The sequence below is a fragment of the Dermacentor andersoni genome, chromosome 7, assembly GCF_023375885.2.
Source record: "Dermacentor andersoni chromosome 7, qqDerAnde1_hic_scaffold, whole genome shotgun sequence".
Classification (NCBI taxonomy): domain Eukaryota; kingdom Metazoa; phylum Arthropoda; class Arachnida; order Ixodida; family Ixodidae; genus Dermacentor; species Dermacentor andersoni.
This window is the reverse complement of record NC_092820.1, coordinates 139,986,827-140,007,386: the sequence shown is the minus strand read 5'-3', so window position 1 is coordinate 140,007,386 and position 20,560 is coordinate 139,986,827. Positions and strand designations below refer to the sequence as shown.

The 20,560-nt window shown below is 41.3% G+C and overlaps 1 protein-coding gene across 1 annotated transcript; it reads right to left on the bottom strand.

The window, feature by feature from the left end:
* Positions 1-6,608: 6,608 nt before the first annotated feature.
* Positions 6,609-20,149, bottom strand: LOC126533752 (tissue factor pathway inhibitor 2-like). Its single transcript, XM_072289124.1, has 5 exons — positions 20,048-20,149; positions 15,683-15,880; positions 14,872-15,054; positions 12,134-12,313; positions 6,609-7,227 (listed from the first exon to the last, which is right to left on the bottom strand). Exons 1-5 carry the CDS (start codon positions 20,097-20,099, stop codon positions 6,779-6,781), a joined length of 1,062 nt encoding a protein of 353 aa, XP_072145225.1. The 5' UTR covers positions 20,100-20,149; the 3' UTR covers positions 6,609-6,778.
* Between the last annotated feature and the right edge of the window lie 411 nt (positions 20,150-20,560).

Below are 20,560 nucleotides of genomic sequence, written 5' to 3'. Positions count from 1 at the left end.
ATTTCCCTGTTTCACCAGCTTTTCGGCTTCTTTTTTCCTTTCCAATGAACATGTTGTTTCTCTTTCCGTATTTCTGTAGTTACTACACTAAGCAGCTCATTATTTTCTCACCCTTTGATTGGCCATTTGTCAAGTTCTTCGTCGTCTATATTGGTTATTTGTTCAGCCTTCAAATATGGACTGGCCATATTACGTTCCTTGCCCTCAACCATTTCTCTCAACTTATCATGAATGCCTTCTTTCATCAGACAGTAATCAATGGTCGTTTGCCGGTTTTCTACTTCCCACATGGTCTGCCCTTCTCACATAGGCCCTGTACTCCCTATAAGGAGGTTATGTTGCTCACAAAGATCAAGCATTGACTTCCCATTTTATTCGGTATAGCAACCTAGACCCAATATGTAGGCATTTATGTCACCTAATAGGATAATTTCAGCGTCATTCCCGAAACCCTTAATATCAGCACTTATGCATTCTACTAACTATTTGTTCTTCTCTGTGCAATTGTTTCCGGTCCACAGATACGTAACTCCAGCCTAGCTTTTTCGAACTCATTGTACCTGATAACCAAAGATGGTCATGACATTTTGAATTCACTCTTTTCCATTTGACTCCCTCATGGATGAGCATTCCTACTCCCCCTCCCGTTCGTTCCGAGTTAGTTCTATTGCACCCTTCCGAAACATAATTCTTAATCACTGGCGGCTCTTCCGAGTCTCTAAGGTGCGTTTCTGTAACCGCATGGACCCCTATTTGTTCTCTCTGCAACTGCTCCTCAATCTGTGCCCACTTCTCCTTTCTTCTGACGCCCTGCATGTTTATGCAGGCGAGCTGCCTTTCTTACTTTACTCCTTTTTCTATTATTGATGGCGACGCCATTCTGAGGTTCCCTTAGATGGCCTTTGCCATTACTATCTACTCTGGCCTCCTGAGCGCCCTTGGGCCCCCTAAGAAGGCAACAGCGCGACACGCAAGTCACCAGTCCACTACTCGTCCAAGCCTGTAATTGAAGTGAATCCCGTCTCGTTCAAAACAACCACACCTTCTTACTTCCATGTTTACTTCGACAACTTCGAAACCTTTTTCCTGGCTCATGTTTCATATCGCCTGATTAGCAACCACTACGGCTCTTTGTACGTAACTGTCCCGTACAGGCACCTCCGGCACCGTGCACACCACGATCTTCCCCTGAGGGGATAGCTCGAGCAAGTCGCCCTCTCTTCGCCAAGCACTAGGCTAGACCAGTCCGTCTCCTGTTTAGGACCGTCATTTGGCCCACCTGCTACTATGACAAGGTTGCGCAGGTGCATTTTCCGCGAGCTTCGCTTTTGCTCACTCCATGACAGAACCCAGTGCCTACCTGGAAATGTCCTTACCGCCACTTTTTCATCAGCTTTCGCTCTTTCCACATTTTCTTCTGAGCACCTAGCCAGGTTTGAACCGCCGGCGATAATCAGCACTTCACGCTCTCCTACCTCTCCCTGCTTCCGGAGTCGACAAGTGGCACTGAACCCTGCGCTCCTGCTTTTTGTGTGTTGCAGCCTCATTGTTGGTGCCGATCTTTCCAGCTATCTCCTCCTAACGTTGCATGTATTCCACGTGCTTTGCTGACAATCCCTCTCCTGCCACGTCGGGGAACTGCATTTTATTGTCATGACCATTATCGTTCCCAATGGTGGCCCTATTCAGCTTTTCCTCGGCTGCTTGAAGTCTTTGTTCCACTACTTTACGTGCATCACGCTCGCTATTTAGCTAATTTTCGGGTTCTTGAAGCTGTTTGACAAGTTTTTCCTCTAAAGCCTCCATTTTCTTCAGCCTCACATCGACATCACAGTGTGTGCTGATTGACTTGATTCCCTCTCCATTCTCATCCGTCCCCTCATCTGCCTTGAGGGAGCCCCCACGCACTGCACACTTTTCCGGCTTTCTTCCCACGTATTGCCCGGCTTTGTCTACTGCAAATACTATAATGTTATATTACTATAATAATATGTTACTATAATAATGCAGAGCACGTGCTTAATAGCAAAAACCGATACGCACAAGTTGTAAATCCTCAAAATGCCGCAAATTAATTTTCAACAAGCATTTAAAACCAATCAATGCCACAGAGGCTTGAGGTATGACACGTTTTCGCACGTGTTCAACTACGCAGACACGCTCTCACTTTTATACCAACACATACAGAGTAAAACCACTAATAGCTATCATTCTTGCCACTTCCAAGGTACTGCCTCTTTAAGAATTTATATAGTCTGCAGATCTAACCACTGACTGGCGGGAGGCAACTGTTGTGTCTATACACAGAAAAGGCGACACTGTGCAGTTAGAAAATTGTCGCGCAGTATGGTATACTTCTTCGTGCTGTAAGCTACTTTAACAGATCATTACTAACTGGATAACCAATGTTTGGCAGACAACAACATTCATTACGGCTGTTCAGCATGGCTCCAGTAAACGGTTTTCAATGTTCCCACAACTAATCACAGGAATACACAATTTTCCTAGTGTTCCCGATAAATTTGGTCAAACTGACGTAACTTTCTTGAAATTTCATAAAGCTTTTGCTTTTTTTCACACCAAATATATTCCTTAAACTACATCAAATTGACCTCGCCTCCCATGATAAATTTGATTTTCACTTATTAAGAAAACCGCGTTCAATCTGTTTCCCTTAATGATCACGGCTCGCTATTTATACAGGCTACTTCCAAGGTACCGCAGATTAGCGTGCTGGAACTGCTCCTGTTTCTGCTTTATGTTAATGACATCCTTAATGGCATAAAAATGTCAGTACAAATTCCTTTTTAATGCGAAAACAAATGTAATACGAAAACGAACAGGCTTTTCTGCCCATGAGGCAGAACAGCTGGCGTTTCAACGAGTGTAAACAACTATCATCAGTGACGCCATCAGCATCTTGTATGACGTCGGCAGCCATGCTTAATTACATGTAGAACCAGTTGGAGTAAGTTGATTTAACGTGGACTAAAGGGAATTAATTAAATGCCGCCCGGAGCACATTCGCCTACGATGATAACACCCACGACGATAAAGTGAGAGAGAATAGTCTAGAGGAACTTGAAATCCCACAAGTAACGCCGGAAGAGGTAAAGAACGCCTTGGGAGCTATGCAAAGGGGGAAGGCAGCTGGGGAGGATTAGGTAACAGCAGATTTGTTGAAGGATGGTGGGAACACTGTCCTAGAAACATTGGCCGCCCTATATACACAATGCCTCATCATCTCGAACGTACCGGAATCTTGGAAGAACGCTAACATAATCCTAATCCATAAGAAAGGGGACGCCAAAGACTTGAAAAATTATAGACCCATCAGCTTACTGTCCATTGCCTACAAAGTATTTACTAAGGTAATCGCAAATAGAATCAGGAATACCTTAGACTTCTGTCAACCAAAGGACCAGGCAGGATTCCGTAAAGGCTACTCAACAGTAGACCACATTCACACTATCGATCAGGTGATAGAGAAATGGGCGGAATATAACCGACCCTTATATATAGCCTTCATTGATTACGAAAAACGTTTGATTCAGTCGAAACCTCAGCAGTCATGAAGGCATTACGGAATCAGGGTGTAGATGAGCCATATGTAAATATACTGGAAGATATGTATAGCGGCTCCACAGCAACCGTAGTCCTCCATAAAGAAAGGAACAAAATACCAATAAAGAAAGGCGTCGGACAGGGAGATACGATCTCTCCAATGGTATTCACAGCATGTTTACAGGAGGTATTCTCACCTGGAGACAGGAGACCTGGAGTGGGAAGAATTGGGGATAAAAGTTGATGGAGAATACCTTAGCAACTTGTGGTTCGCTGATGATATTGCCTTGCTTAGTAACTCACAAGACAAATTGCAATACATGCTCACTGACCTGGAGAGGCAAAGTGGAAGGGTGGGTCTGAAAATTAATCTGCAGAAAATTAAAGTAATGTTTAACAGTCTCGGAAGAGAACAGCAGTTTACGATAGGTAGCGAGGCCCTGGAAGTGGCAAGGGAATACATCTACTTAGGGCAGGTAGTGACCAAGGATCCGGATCATGAGACTAAAATAACCAGAAGAATAAGAATGGGCTGGGGTGCGTTTGGCAGGCATTCTCAAATCATGAACAGCAGGTTGCCACTATCCCTCAAGAGGAAAGTGTATAACAGCTGTGTTTTACCAGTACTCACGTATGGGGCAGAAACCTGGAGGCTTACGAAAAGGGTTCTGCTGAAATTGAGGACGACGCAACGACCTATGGAAAGAAGAATGATGGGTGTAACGTTAAGGGATTAGAAAAGAGCAGATTGGGTGAGGGAACAAACGCGGGTAAATGACATCTTAGTTGAAATCAAGAAAAAGAAATGGGCATTGGCCGGACATGTAATGAGGAGGGAAGATAACCGATGGTCATTCAGGGTTATGGACTGGATTCCAAGGGAAGGGAAGCGTAGCAGGGGCGGCAGAAAGTTAGGTGGGCGGATGACATTAAGACGTTTGCAGGGACAACATGGTCACAATTAGTATATGACCGGTGTAGTTGGAGAAGTATGGGAGAGGCCTTTGCCCTGCAGTGGGCGTAACTAGGCTGATGATGAAAGTGAATTAACGAAAAGTAAAGTTGATCAAGGTGAATTATTATAGATTAGGGTAAATTGAAGTTGATACAAACTAAGTATAAATGTGATTTGATTACGTTCTGAATATACGTATATTTGTTTCCTCTTTCATTTTGTAATTTTACTTCTCCGCCTATGGCCCACGTTGACCTCCAGTATGATAATAATTAATGAAATAAATAAGAAGCATTCGTTTCTATTACCCAACTGTCTTGTGTTCATCACGTAGCCCCTTTCGATGTCCATCGGGGATCAGTTTTTCATCCTTTTCCAATTACATAGATAACTTGTAAACCTCGGATACTTGGTAATCACTGTAGAATTTATGACACCATTATAGTTCTACGGATACACACACCGGAAAGCCTTTATCGTGTACAATATTAGTGTGGCAGCAAGATAAAAACTTATAATCCCGAATAATGTAGGCACATTTCATAAACGTTATATATCTTCTTACACAATGGCCAATCAGATCATTGAATTTGTAATATCGTTTGATAACTTCAGCGTCACAATTTTTAATGATGCTACCTGGGGCACGAACAATATTGCTAAAATATCATCAGCGAACAAACCACTGGGCGGCATGACACGACACTGATGTTATGTTCAGGAGATTGGTAAATTTCTGGCCTACAAATCACTAATAAGATCCCAAGACTGATATTCATTGTGTATCTGTGACCAATACCAATGTTACCCTGCTAAGACGCTGGAGTATTGTGAAGAGTGTGCTGCGAGATACAGCATTCCATCCCACTCATCTGACTTGAGCCTATAGTCTCATTTAGCAAACATTCATTTTCAGTAGCGCTCACCCTTGAACAGTACAACTAGCTGTGGTCTCCTTCATTAGTTATATTATAGCTCATCTATTGATGTACCATGCCCTGCAAGGAAGACTATCACAATGCAGTTTTTATAAACTTTGTCTGAAAACAATTGTAACAAGCAGCTGCCTTTCATTACATTTTTTTCCTCTAAGAGCATTAAACTTGAACGGCCTTACATTCCATGCTGCCTCTCGTACTACTAATCTTATGTTCAACCGCTAATGTTTCTTCAGTCTCTCTTAAGTAATAGGCCATTTATAGTTCCAATGCATCATCTTACACATGTATTTGCTTTTTATAGTTACTGATTATTCTTGAAAGTGAACTTACCTTTTCCTTCATCTATTAATGTTCTAAATGTAATTTGCAGATTGTATTTATCCCATCCATTACGTGACCCTGATAAACAGACTTTTCATGAAGTAGACTGATCTGTACTAATTATCCACCTAATACAGTTCTCCGTAGTGTATTCATTAAATTTAAAACTTTTTTTCGAAACATGACCTATTTAGCCCGTTAAGTACCTTCAAAATTACTGGAACGCCGGCTATTACGGGAACACCCACCGTTGTTGCTCACTGGCTATGGTGTTGTACTGCTGAGCACGAGGTCGCGGGATCGAATTCCGGCCACTCCGGCCGCATTTCGATGGGGGCGAAATGCGACAACACCCGTGTACTTAGATTTAGGTCCACGTTAAAGAACCTCATTGTTGTTGAAATTTCCGGAGTCCTCCAATACGGCGTGCCTCATAATCAGAAAGTGGTTTTGGCACGTAAAACCCGATAATTTTAATTATTACGGGAACATGCATCAAGAAGATTTGCTACATACACTTCGAGCTAATTCAACATGTGAAAGATGAATAGTAGTCGTGAGGGAACATGCATGTTCGAAGTCTTGAATCAGGTGTGCGGAAATAGGTATTTGAATAGGGTGGCGGTATCTTCTAAATAAACTTTGAAATGCTCCACTTTGATTTCATTTTTACTTGAACAGAGTTCTGTTACTGGCTTCCTTATTATCACTCAATATTAGAGGGAACCAAAGAACCTGTGAAATAACTGTGCAATACTACACTTAACGTTTCAAAAAGATAGCCATTGTGAGTGTGCATCCAGCCAGGTATAACAATGCCAACTCAGTGAGACTGGTATAACTGAATTTATTCATCTGATGGAGTTGGTGCAAATTTCCTTTGAAAGCTCACATACAGCACGCATTCTTAGAGCAACCACGGCCAGTTGGTCCAAGAGGACCAGCTTTGCTCCTTACACGAAGTTGTGCGATAGCACAGGCTTATTATATCGGCGGGTTATTTTGGCCTAGCAGAACGGGCTCGTAGGACACCGGGATATACCTGCAGATTTCCAGGTACCACGGCTCGAGGGGGTTGGGCAGCTGCACTTGAAAAGTTAGGCAACGCAGGTTGGCCGGGTGAGTCAAAGCGGGGCATGCTGGGTTGACCGGCTGTGCTGGCAAGATTGGATAAGTTGGCATGGCCGGATGAGCTTAAGCCGGCTTGACTTGGTTGGCTGGGGCTCATGGGTGAGATCGGTGTGCCCGGTTGAGGAGTTGGGCCCATTGGTCTTACAGGGCTGGTTTGACCGTGATGGCTAGGTTGGTTAACTGAGGGGGACTGGCCTGGTGGAGTGAGTGGACTGACAGGCCCCACAATGTTGGGTGCTCCGGGTTTTCTCGTGGGTGGCCGCACATCTTGAATTTGTTGTTCGCAAGTTCGGCAGGCCACCATGGTTTGGTTATCTAAACAGCAGAGAAAAATGCTTAAAATATTTCTGGAAAAGCACAGGAAGTTATGTAAGTTACTCAAGCAACAATGTGCACTTCTGTTCGTGCTATTCTATGGCAGCAAACACAGTTGAAAAATGTCACTGAGTCACAGTTCGACGACCCGTTTTGAACTTTATGGTAGATAGCTTGGTCTACACAGCGAACATTATTAATTTTGCGATAATATAGAGTAGTCGGAGTTGTGCCTCACTCCACCTGTTTGCTAATATATTATTTTTCATCGTGTTTTGTATATTTACATTCTCAATGAAATATATACAGAAAAATAAAACGAAACAATGCACACATAATATTAGAAAAGAAAACAGCAATTATGTTTACCAAAAAGTAACGCAAAAACTCATCCGGGAGTTGGCGAAGTATGCGTAAGCAATGTGTCACTTGCTCATCTCTATGCAGCCAAGTATCATTATTTACGTTGTGAAATTTGAAACGAAGAGCATAAATTCTTATCAATCCTTATCGGTCGTTATCAAGCTTATTGAACTAAGTCTAAGCCCTTGTTAACTATTAAGGGTTGTTATCAGTCCTATCGGACTCGATCCAAGCTTTAGGAACCGTATCTATCGGTATCAACTTTATCGCAATTGATCCGACCCATATCAACTCTTCAATTTTTGTCAACCTTATCGCACTTGATCCGACCCTTATGAACACTTAGCAATGATTATTACCTTTGTCATAATTGTTCCTACCATTATAAATCCTTATGTCTCTTTAGCGCCTTATTCATCAACGTCTAACCATTATCTTCCGGGATGAGTCTCACATAAACGTTTATCACTCCTTATCATCCTGATAAACTCACTGACTGCTTATCTCTTTACGTTGCGCGACGTGAAGCAAATGAACGCTAAGGGGTCGATGCCATTTGGGCTAAGGAATGCCCTAACGGATGACACCTCCGGCGACCATCGAAACGAGTCACAGATGCGTCGCATTTTGTGTGAACTTTCCGCAAAACCTGAATTTCGCTCTTATCTACGCAACTTCGAAGTTGGCTATAGATCTGGTTCTAGAGATAGCTTTTATTCCAGCATCACCAAATCTTTCAACAAAATGTTCATAGAAACTGTTCTTCTTTCACATTATTACAACAATATGACATTAGTAAAGCAATATAGCGAAAGCGTCACTCGTCACGTGTTATGTGACAGACGGAGACTAATTCGCTGGGTGAGTCCACATAGAAATGATTGCACATTAAAAAAGTAGGCCTAAATGCAGCCCCAATACCTTAAAGTGTGAAATAGCATACAGAGAGTGGACTGTTGTGACATCACAAAAGCTTCGCGCGCGTGGCTTTTTTTGAGAGAGCAACGTTGTTGGTCCACTTCTGGGAAGTCGGCCAAGAATGTGGCAAATACAAAAAGCAAAGAAAACTGATGAAAGTATTTCGCCAGTGAATGAATGATTTTGGTGAATGAGTATCGATGCTGAAGTTCGAGTTATGAGGCCACTTTTCCTTAACAGTGGGCCTTTCACAGCGAATAATATTTGCCTTCTACCTCCCCACTATGCGATTGCCGGCTTCGGGGCTTTCTCAGCTGCTGATCTACCAATTACACAACTTGCTCTGCTGTGTATGCCGCTGTCTGCGCAAATTGGCCTAATGGGTATGCGCAGCTGGCTGTGTGACGCTGGGTATGTCAGCACTCTTGGCCAATACCCAATAAAAATGGGGACATCCCATTGGGTAGGTACGCCAATGTAAGCAGAACAAGATGCAAGTGATGACATCCGGAATAGAAATTTTAAAGAGTCCGCTGAAGAGAAGTCAGCGCGTCGACATCAAAAGGAGCACGGTGGTGTAATACTCGTCGGGAACACCTCCCGCCATTTACTCTTAAAGTCTAAGAAAAGTGCCTGTATACTTGTGCGTCACAGCGCCAAAAATGCATGCAGGCACTCCTAGGCCTTGCGCCATCTCACCCCTGAAGGAATCCGTCGGGCTCCGAAACATCGTGTTTTTAAAAGAAATTTTGGTTCGAGTTTTTCTTCTCTAATTCCCTTGTCCCCAACCAGGTAGATATCTGCCGACTATTTGGCTCTAAGAAAAAAGTTTAGTACATGAAGTCAGGCCTTGGATACATTGAGCGAGAAGATTTAGGCTAGCAACTAGCCATGCAACTGAAGCTTGTTACAACTAATTCCCATTTATGTGTGGGACACACCGTTTCTACTAGTAACTTGAGAAAGTCGTGCATATATTCTAGCTTTTTAGAGCAAGGATGCTTCTTTGTTTTTCTTGCGCTTAAAATCTGTTCATGTACACATTTAATAGAGATTGTTTTTTTTATAAAGACAGCTTTTTAAATAAGAAGGCTAAAAGCATAGGGAACGTGCCTTGTTTGCGGATAAGTTGTTTGTGATGGAAGCCATACTTTCGCGCAAATAATGTGAATGTCAGAAGTGAATAGAAAGAATTGTCAAATAACTTTTTTTGAGAGCCTTAAAGGCAGTAAGACTTTCTTGATCCACAATTTTCGCTCTTCAAAACGGCGCCTAATTCCAGATCATCATGAAAGGTCTACGCTCAAGCCTAAGCAATATAGATACCGTGCGCACACCGCACCTACTACAGAAATAAAGAAAAAAAGATGACCTCAGACGGTGACTGTGACGGAGTTTGAATGAAGGCTTGTAGCAGCAAATACTTATGCAGCACGTCACACAAGGTGCTTTGCAGGCAAAGCATGCCATTGCCTGCGTCGACTGGCCGCGACGTTAAACGTCGAACTTCGTCGAGCTTTTTGACACGGACGCTTCCCTTTCACAGGATAGGCGCGGTGCCTTTTCTGCACTCTCAGATCGTTTGCTTTCAATGTTACCAGTGTCGAACATTCAAATTTGATGATGAACGTGTCAAATTAGGCGTGGTTCCGAATATTAGAACAATCCGGCTGCAATAAATTTTGAATGTAAATTTACCATTTAAAAAATGGCCCACAAGAAATAAAAAGAACATTATTCAATAATCTTCAGCTCGACTTCTGAAACCTACGTTACAGAAGCAATTATGTACACCTAGCTGAAGAATTTAGCAGCAAGAATGCCACGTCTACCCGTTTTACAAAAAAATAAAGAGGACTCTAAAAGAAGCAAGGTGGAGCCCCAGCTTCCTGCAAGATATTTTTGTAATTTTCAGTCATTCAGAAGGTACGTTATATGAAACTATTTTTAAAGACATCGTGTAACTGGCCCTTATCTTCATCCCTGGGCCGGAACACAACCGAATTTAGTACGTGAATATTCTGCTAGGAAAAACAAATGTGCAACATAACATTAGGAATAAGTGCAAATAGAGAGCCTTGAAATGTTCATTGTTATTTCTTCCGCGCAGATCTTATACGCGTTATCTAGTTAAACTAAGTCATCCTCACCGTCATCACCATAATAATCACCAACCCCTTTTAAATTCACTGTTAACATGAAGGCATCATCCAACAATCCCAATTGCCCCTGAATTGAGCTAACCGATATGACGTAATGGCTGCAAATTTGCTTACTTCTTCATCACACGAAATTTTCAGTCTACCTCAACTGCGCTTCGTTTAACTTGACATCCAATCAGTACCTCTATTTGAACAATGGTTAACTGCTCTACGGATTACATGGCCTGCCCAACTCCATTTCGGCCTGTTAATTATTGGTCACTAGAATATGGGCTGCCCCCGCTAGCTCCACTGATTTTCACCGCTCCCTTTCTGTCTCCCAACATTACGCCTAACATTTTTTTTTCTTCCATCGCCCATTACCCAGTCCTCAGCTTGTTCTCAAGATTTTTCCTAACATTGATGTATCGGCTCAATGTTTTGGCACCAGCAAAACGCAGTGATTGTAGACTTTTCTCTTCAAAGCTAGGAGTAAGCTCCTGGTCATGATTTGGTAACCCTTACCGTATAAGCTCCAGCCCGTTTATATACTTCTTTAGCTTTGCTTCTCATGATCAAGGGCATGTGTGAGTAATTGAACTACACAGAGGTACTCCTACATAGATTCCAGGGACTGAGCTACAATCACCAATTTTCTCACCCTTGCCAGGCCTGCGAACTAGACATTTATGTTCTGCTTATTAACCTTCAGCGCTACTGCTACACTTTCTTGGCGAAGCACTTCAGCCATTTGTTAGAATTTGATCTCAGCGTTGCTGAGCAGGATAATCTCATCTGCAAACCGGAGGTTGTTGAGATATTCGCTGTTAATCCTTGCATCCTAATTCTACCCAGTATAATAGCTTGAATACTCCTTCTAAGAATGCTATGAATAACGAAGATATGGTGACTCCATGCCTGGCTCTTTTCTTGAGAGGAATATTTCCGTTTTTTTTTGCAGAGAATTAAGGCAGCTGTGTAGTCTTCGTAGGTATTTGCAAAACATTCACGTACGCTTTCTGTACACTTGATTACGCAATGTCTCATTGACGGCTCCTATTTCTTCGGAAACAAATGGTTTTTGTAATCTATCATAATCATCTAGAAAGGTTGGTTGTACTCTACAGGTTATTCAATTACGTGGTTGAATTGATGAATCTGATGTACATTAGAGTACCCTTTGCTGAAGTCAGCGTTCCTTCTCGGTTGATAGAAGTGTCGTCTTGATTTTCTAGAAGATTGCCTTGGTGAATGTTTTATACAACACTCAGTGTAAGCTAACGGTTCTATAATTTCTTTGTCGTTAACGTCTCCTTTCAAGCATATTTAACCACGTAATGTTACTCATAAGAAAACACGCCGTCGTATAAGCACGGTAATTCCCGCTGAACATAACGTTACCAATATCACCGCACCACGCAATTTATCTGATAGTGTGTAGAAAAGCGCTCTTAAAATGTATACGCAAAAGTGAAAATACTTACAAGTGCATGTATTCATGCACTTTTCCAAGGAGGCGAAGCTATTGTGGCCTTTCCCGCAACCTTTCTTCGGAAATTCCATACATGTGTTGTTTTGAAAATTAAAGTAATAGTGTTTCCTTCGTAGAAAGCAAGTATCAGGTATAGGATCCTGGCTGCAGAGAGGTTCCGGCTTCTTTTTTGCTGGAAACATTGTGAAATCAATGGTTACATATTACGCGAAGACCTTGATCTTTAAATGAAAATAATGAATCGAAATGTGTATTTCTGGGGTGACACTACATTATTCTGGTAGGACATAATTAACTTTTTTAGAATCATGAAAGTCTTTAGGAAAGTATTCATCCAACAATATAATGTGTGGTAAGAGAGGCTGCATTGGTTAGGAACGACAACAAGCGATTTCGTTTTTTCCTTTCTGAAAATAGCTGGCCCTTGTATTGGCACAAATTATTTCAACAATGTGATACACTGTTTTTTTTCTTTTTTTGCCATTATATTGGACTGAAAGCTTTCTAGCTTTTTTCTCATCACCAAAATCGTTTTCTTGGAGGGCGTATTCGTCTTTTTGGATCTTTATTTTTGTTTATTTATTTGTAGTATATTTATTTTATTTGTAGTATATTTATTTATTTATTTGTAGTATATTTGTTTCTCCATGCACTACCGCAGTATTTGTTGAAATCCTGCCATTGCATTTACTGTGTGCCAGTTTATTACTATCTGCAGCATATTACCTACAAACATATCGCTACGTTATTGGATGCAAATATTATGTTAATTGCCTTTAAATGTGGGCTTCGTGGTTGCCTAAGGGCTCTAACCAAATAATAAAGTTTGCCCATGGTATGAAATATTTCTGCATTTAGCCAACCAAATAGAAGTGGTATTTATTGAATTGGAAACCCTTCGTTACAGTCGTACAATCCAAACATTTTACCAGCTAAACACAATTTTAAACAATCAAAATCGAGTCAACTGACTGTACGGTTTTTGCCTCAGCAATCTGATACAAAAAGTGGCAAATAGAGAAAGTGGCAAATGAACACCAACTTTAGTAAAGCTAGTTATATGTCCTTTTAGAGACACTAATTCCCTTCCCCATTTAGCTGCTGATCTGCCGGCTCTCATTTCCAAAATGTATTAGACTATACCTATTTAGAAATTACATTCTGTCACGGCATGCCTTGGTCTAAACACATCAATTTATCATGCAACAAAGCACTTGGGAAGCGTGGGTATATTCAGCGTAAGTTGCTCACTGCTCCCAAAGAAACACAACTTTTGAGATTTAAACTCTAGCTTGTCCAAGTTTAGAGTACACTTATGCTGTTTGGAACCCATATAAACAAACACATCCACAATATATTCGATGTAAAGTTGAGGCCAACAATTTATATGTAACAGATGCGAGAAAAAGTTCTCACCTTAATTCGTCCTGAGCCATCTAGGTCTAACCTCGCTCCAATGCCAACGGCACACTCAACGCAGAACATTACTGCAAAATATTTTACACGCGCCACATTGCTTTTCCCGATATTAGGCCACTTCGCTCGTCCCTTCTTGAAGAGCTTTTCGGACACAGCAAATGAAGGCCGTGGGGGAATTACTGAAGTGTGCTGATAGTCGCGGCATTAGGAAGATACATTCTTACGATATACCAAAGTCTTCAAGCATTGCCTGATTAGACCTAATCTGTTTTTTTATCAGTGACTGAAATCAAGGAGACGCTACTTCGACGGCGTGATTTCACACAATCTAACGTAAACACTGCAGAGAAAACAACGTCATTGCTGCGAAGCAATAGTAAAATAATTACTGGGTAAATTACCGAACGGTATACAGAGGTGTTGGTTGAGCCAATGTGGTAATTAGTGTACTTGTTTATATTTGAAAGGTTTAATGTTTCCACATTTTAAATCTAAGGCAATGTGTTCACTCTTTATTTTAATGAAGGCATTCTTTTGAAGTATCCATTTTATTTCATTACTCAATTTAAAACGTTGCTCTGAGGACCCAATACAATGTTGGTAAGCTTTGCCTTCCCATATAAACACTGAATCTGTGAATGACACGGCCGTGTAAGGTTATGTATCAATTTTAATCCACCTCGTATTCTGTCACGTGCTCGAAAATAACGGCACAAAAATGCTTCAGCCTCCACGCCTCCTTTTAAAGGAGCCTTCGCAGCGTGTATTACAGTACCTACGATCACACTCTTAGTAGCCCTATGCCACGGTCATTGTGCTATAGTGGAGGCACTAATGGAGGCTTCAATAGGACATGGACAGAGGTCACGGGGTCGAAGCAGCGTGCGCCAAAGTCAGAGGTGGTTGGGCAGACCTGACGAACCTTGCTTAATGGCGGCTTGATAAAGTGCTTTTTTGGTCACGTTGTAATGAAAATATAGTTCACCTCCAATAAGCGGCACATCAATTCGAGCGTAACAACTTTTTGGTGTAAGGAGTCTTTTATTAGCATCATATTTGTAAGCGTACTTTCCAAATATATTTAGATAGGTTACTGCGTTCATTGCTAGTGCCAGTGTACCAAGGATCATCAGTCAACATGCAAATAAAACAAGAGTATCAAGAACAACATTCTTGCTGTTTAATATGGCGTTTTATGTACACGGAAGAAATTGCAAAAATGCAACAATCTTGCAAAGCAGTGACAGTTGCCAAAACACACTTCGATGTATTTGTTGTCGTGGTTGGATAATAAGAAATATTCATACTCACGTAGACACACCGCCTGACACTTCAATTCTGTGAAGAAGTTGTTTCCAGCAGCGGTGCATCTGCTGTAACTGAACATTTTGCAGGTTTTCGTGCTCGCATCAAAGTACCAAGCATGGCGTACCGCACCACAGGGGACCATAACCGGTGGTTTCAGGCACTGCGGGTAGACGATCTTAGTGCGTGCTGGAAATATATAAGGGCTCATCAGTGTACGTATTACTTATGAAGTGTCTAATAGAAGACACTCAAAATTCCTAAACTTCAGAGAGCACTGGACAGGTGCGCTATCTCTTATACGGCACAGTGACGAGGCAACTGCAAGTTGTGAGGCATGGTGATCATCACCATGGATCTGTTAATGGCTCGCTAAGATGCATCACTTGTTTCTTTCGTCAAGCGTATAATGAACAGCAAATTCTACTGCGCTGCCCCGAAAGAAGAAAGTGATGCCAATGTATTCTGCACCCTTGGATGTACGTATTTTTCCTGGAATTGAAAGCAAGGTGTCCCACAGAAATTCTAAGGTAATTCATTTTTATAACACACAGGGACATTTTGTGAAGCCATGTGCATGACAGTGGCTTACTACTAACTTAAGGGATGAAGAAAACCTCAGAATGCTTCATGGAGCGTCGCCCATTACACTCAACTTATCTTCAATGGCATTCCGTAGATCTCTGAAGAAAAGCGAGTTATTTCTTTCCTAACTAGGACAGGCAACTTATGGTGTTTAATTCTTCATGCAATAAGAAAAATTGAATAAATGAACGCATTCTGTGAGATCAAATAATCAGCCACTGTATGTACTCACGCTGACAGACTTCCATACACTTTTTATAGGAAACAAACTTGTTGCTGCCTCCACTGCAAACTCCAGGATTCATCGGTCTGCACATCTTTCGTTTGTCATCAAAGTACCAGTGTGGCGCTATGGGTTGACAATTGCCATTAAACGGTGGTTTTAAGCAGAACGCAGGTTGTTGAGGCTTTTGCGGTTTGTTACCCCAACCTGCAAGACGTGTAGAGAGGCATTGAGGTCTGTATAGCTTTTTACAGTTTACGAATGACTTGAATAGGTGATGGTTTCTGACATAATAGCTAAGAACCCAGTTTGCTTGAACTTATCACAATCTACATTTTGAGAGATAAGTCTGATAACGTGATGTACAACAGAAAGGCTAGCTTAATGGACGCCTTGATGTAAATATGTAAAGGAGAAATCAGGGCTTCTCGTACAACAAAACATCTATATATATATATATATATATATATATATATATATATATATATAGAACCTCTTTTCTATTAGTGATCCTCAACTCTTCTGTCCGAACCCCCATGCCGGCCGGTACCTATCGCATTTTGGATTAGATAGAGGTCTCTCTCAGCCTGGTAATTGACTACTTCTTGAAGTTCACATTTCAAAATGAAACTCTATGGAGATTTCTAGGCGTGGTATCTCGGCATCCATTACCCAACCAAAGACGACATTGGTGCAGTGCTGTGGCCAATGATTTAGGATGCAGACTAGAGTTTCGACCCGGTACCGTCTAGTAAATTACGTACAAACGTGCTCCCAGCCTGGTTTTTCGCCGTCACGTGACAGCCAACAAGGTTCAACATGACTTGCATGACGCTGGTTCGCACCCCGAAAAATACACCCCTATGGAAATCCCTGTGTGGGGCAACGGGACACCTCTGGTCCGTTGGGTAAGTTGTGGGTGACCGGCCGCAGCGCAAGGACTCGAATCGACTTCCTTTTTCAACTAAAGCGCACTCAACTTCGACGCGATGTCTTCGGTCATTAGGGAAGATTAAGAGGAAGCTTTAGTTCGAGTGCTCCTATCTAAATACACGTAAAAGGAGCATTCGTTTTTCTCGGCAACCACTGCACCAAATTTGACGATGGTTGCATTTAAAAGAAAAACTTAAAATCTAGTGACTGCTGGTTTCCAATTTTTGAGTTAGGTCGTCAATTCTTGATTACAAATCAGCGGAAATAAAAAATTTTCAACAAACGAAACTATCAAGCTTAAAACTCAATAACCCAACAAAGAATAAGGATAACAACGTTCTGTGAATTGCATCTAATAGTACATCTAAAGCGGACAAAAAGGATATGTTACATATGAATATAAAAAAAATTATAATATTGAAATACAGCTTTTGCACAACCCTTGCAAACAACGTAAAAAATTCACGTAAGAAGTAAAATTACATATCGAATTTGTCCTCTTTGAATGATCTAATGGATGCCGTATTGCAGAACCGCGATATCTGTTTTTGATGTAGAGCTATGAATTTGTAAACTTCGTGCTTCAATTTTTTTCAAACGGTCGCATATTTGAAAATCATTTTCACAAAATTCAGGCTATAAGTCGAAATTACACTTCAAACAGTTACTAGAACTTGACGTTGTCTCTCAAATGCAACACATTTCATTAAAATCTGTCAAGGGGTTATCTCAGAAAAAGGTTTTTTGCGTTTTACATGTATTTGAACAGGCCGCGTCGGAGTTCGGCCCGAGCCAAAGCTTCCTCTTAAAGGTTGTAGCAGAAAATTGAGGATTATATATTTGTGGGAACACGCTATGAATATCCACTGCATGCGACAAGAAGACACGACTAAACTACTAGATCAAACTTGTCTGTCTGTAGCTAGCAAGTCTACAGCGTCTCGCATGCTCAACATAGACGGAAACCGCTTGTTCAATTAGTTTTATTTGCTACAAGTATTACAACTACGACATATGCTCAGAGCAAACATTGCTATTTAGGAGTTGGCTTGACGAAAAAAAAAGCATCAGTGGCTCCTGTGCAGTCGTCCTCAGTTTACGACTCACGAGTGGCGTAAAACTTTTCCGGTGCTTAAATACTTCACAATTTGTATTTCTGACCGTGTCTTCGTGTTTTCCTGCGTTACTCAAATAACATGTGGAATCATACAGAATTAATTTAGCAGAAAGCGGAGTGTCACACAGGTGGTGCTTGTGACAATTCAGACACTTACACAGCAATTGTAGACGACGTATACATTACACGATGTCGGAGCGTAAAAAGACAGAGACAGCGTGAAAGAAAGTAATAGACGCGGTGCCAGTGACAAAGCAACGAGGCAACCAGCAAGATCTTTTAAGACACATACATAAGCTTTGCCTTATTAGCAGGTAATAAGAGTTGCACAGCTGATTTGCCTCTCATATACTTAGCCGTACCTATTGGTGTTTTTTATGCTATTTCACTTCCTTCCGAAGCACACGTTCGTACTGAGTAAACAGAAAATTGGCTCACGGATTTTCTCGTGTTATTAAAACCCGCTCGGTCTGTGGGACGAACATGACCAGGATAGTGCGAATAACGATCACATATGATGAATAATTTTATTATGTTGGTTATTTTCCATATAGTTGCTATCACAATAAAATCGTATGTGAAACACTCCACTGATGGAACTTCTTAAAAAAAGCATTTGAAAAGTAACGTCGAATGTAAACAAAGAGCCTTTACCAACCCTCCTAATGTAGGCGGCAGTAAGGTCTGCAACATAGATTAGCTATTCAGCGAAAATGTTTTCAAGCGTAAAAATTCTTTCATGCTTTTCCTGTTCAGGAACGAATAATATACGGCCCTCAGTAGGTCAAGTAGACGTGCGCGTTAAACTCGCATAATGAAATACATTGAAATAACATCCTGAGCGCTTGTTTGTGCCTAAAAAATCAAGAAAAAAGAAGGAGTTTACTGACAAAGCCAGCGGGAACTGCAGTGCTTATGAAGCATAGCGATGAATAGCGATTGCTTGTGGTTTGCACGACTGTGAGATTCTCCGTCGCCTAAGTAGTGTGCTTCGCTGGGCTCACAGATATAGCCTATTAGGGAAATAATAGTAGCTCCCACGTGTATTTTCTTTGAGCTGGAAGCACGCCTATTGACATATTAGCTCATTAGGCGAAAACAAATACCACGTTCGATCCCGGCAAGAACTACAAAAATATGAAAAAAAAATGTTGCGCAGTAATGCAGGGCCTTTCCGCCTGCTAAAGAATTGATTGTTCGGATTTTAATTTATGAAGCTTTATGGATACACGTCCACTCAAAATGCTGGCTATTTTGTCAACTATAGAGCAGTCAATCCATGTGAATGCGTCGGTCTGTGGAATACTAAAATTACTGCGTAAAAACTGATTTAAACGCTTATTTGACAAGATTTGCTTCGTGCTCGTTTCAAAGAAATGCCTTGCTTCACTATTCTGGTAGGCTTAAAGAAAGGCAATCAATCTAGGCAGTAATAATATGAAGCACTTACTTTTTAGCGAGATAAATGGACAAGAATTGATTGAACTGGGGACATGGTCCCACTGCCAAGCAAACCTATTTACCGCAACACATAGATGATAATATACAGAAGCAGGATCAACGTGTAGCATACGTTTGATAATGCTATTCATATACATAATATAGAGAACCACTGATGAGGTAGAATGACCTCCGTAAGAAAACGTCTTTCCCAGGATCAAATATTCGGAGTGAAATTAGTTTCACGCTCAGAGAAAATTTAAATCACAAATCGAAAATTGCATTCTGCGCACAAGCGTTACGCTACCAGTTCTAGTTCTGCTTTATTTGGAATAAAGCAGGCGCTTGTCATTATGTAACAAAGGAACAAAACGTTATGCACTCTTGTTAATCTTGTAAAATGCGGCTATGTGAAATATCGTTTATTTTAAAGATCAAGCTTGTATTTGTAAACTCCGACTAAGTTTACGACCAGTTTAATGGCCATGACTATGAGCTGCGCATTGATTGAGTACGGACTGTGTACATCCAATAGGTTACAAAGCCGAGAAACGTACATCGTACTTTAAAAGCTTACATATTTCAACATTTATATGATTTCATAGTCCTTTTTTGCCCTACAATAGTTTATGTCACGTATCCTGCTTATGCATCAGCGAGTACTACATCCGATGATATCGGTGTCCATAGTATCATTGTCCCTAATACATTGTGCTACAGTATGGCACATGGTGTGCAAGGTATTAAAGTGGAAACACGGTCGCTGCTCGGACAAGAGTACAAATCAAATTAACTTGCAAGAAAACAGTTCTTCAAAAAATAAATGCAACTCGAAGTTTTCAAATCAGGACCAATCTTTCGGAAAAGCACGAATAATAACCCACCATGAACACAGGAAACGGAGGCAAGAAGAAGATAGGTGTATGTGGGCCTCATTGCTGTGCGACGGTATCTAACTGACCCAAAATGTTCATCGCTCAAAAAGGCAAGTAACGTAACATTGTCTGTAGCGTTCACAGTGACATTGTTTCGTAACGTTTTTTCTCAAACCATGATTTTGTACCATCTTGTGAACTTGAAAGGTTTGTCTTCGTATGGAAACACAGGCGATGACGTAAGTATATGAAACTATTGTTACGGTAATAGTGTATGGGAAGTACTGCAGCCGCGTTTGCGCATCTTCGCAAAAGCACTCAAGGGCAGCGCTGTCATGGCTTTTCTTCAAATGCTGACCTTGCAGCATTTCTCGCGTTGAAAAAGTGTCTTCGTTCGGAAACAAAGGCGCATAGTGCAATAAACTATTGTTACGGTGATGCTGTTCCGAGAACTGGAGTCGTCTCCACGCACTTTTACAAGGACGATCAACTGCAGTGACATTTCTTTTTGTCCTTTAACGT

What these genes read in the sequence shown, in the direction of transcription:
- LOC126533752 (XM_072289124.1), bottom strand. Translation starts at nt 20,099, where the DNA reads ATGAGGCCCACATACACCTATCTTCTTCTTGCCTCCGTTTCCTGTGTT. An exon ending in GTGTATGGAAGTCTGTCAGC is followed by an intron (nt 15,055 to 15,682) that starts GTGAGTACATAC and finishes ATATATTTCCAG; the next exon opens with CACGCACTAAGATCGTCTAC. An exon ending in GTGTCAGGCGGTGTGTCTAC is followed by an intron (nt 12,314 to 14,871) that starts GTGAGTATGAAT and finishes CAATGTTTCCAG; the next exon opens with CAAAAAAGAAGCCGGAACCT.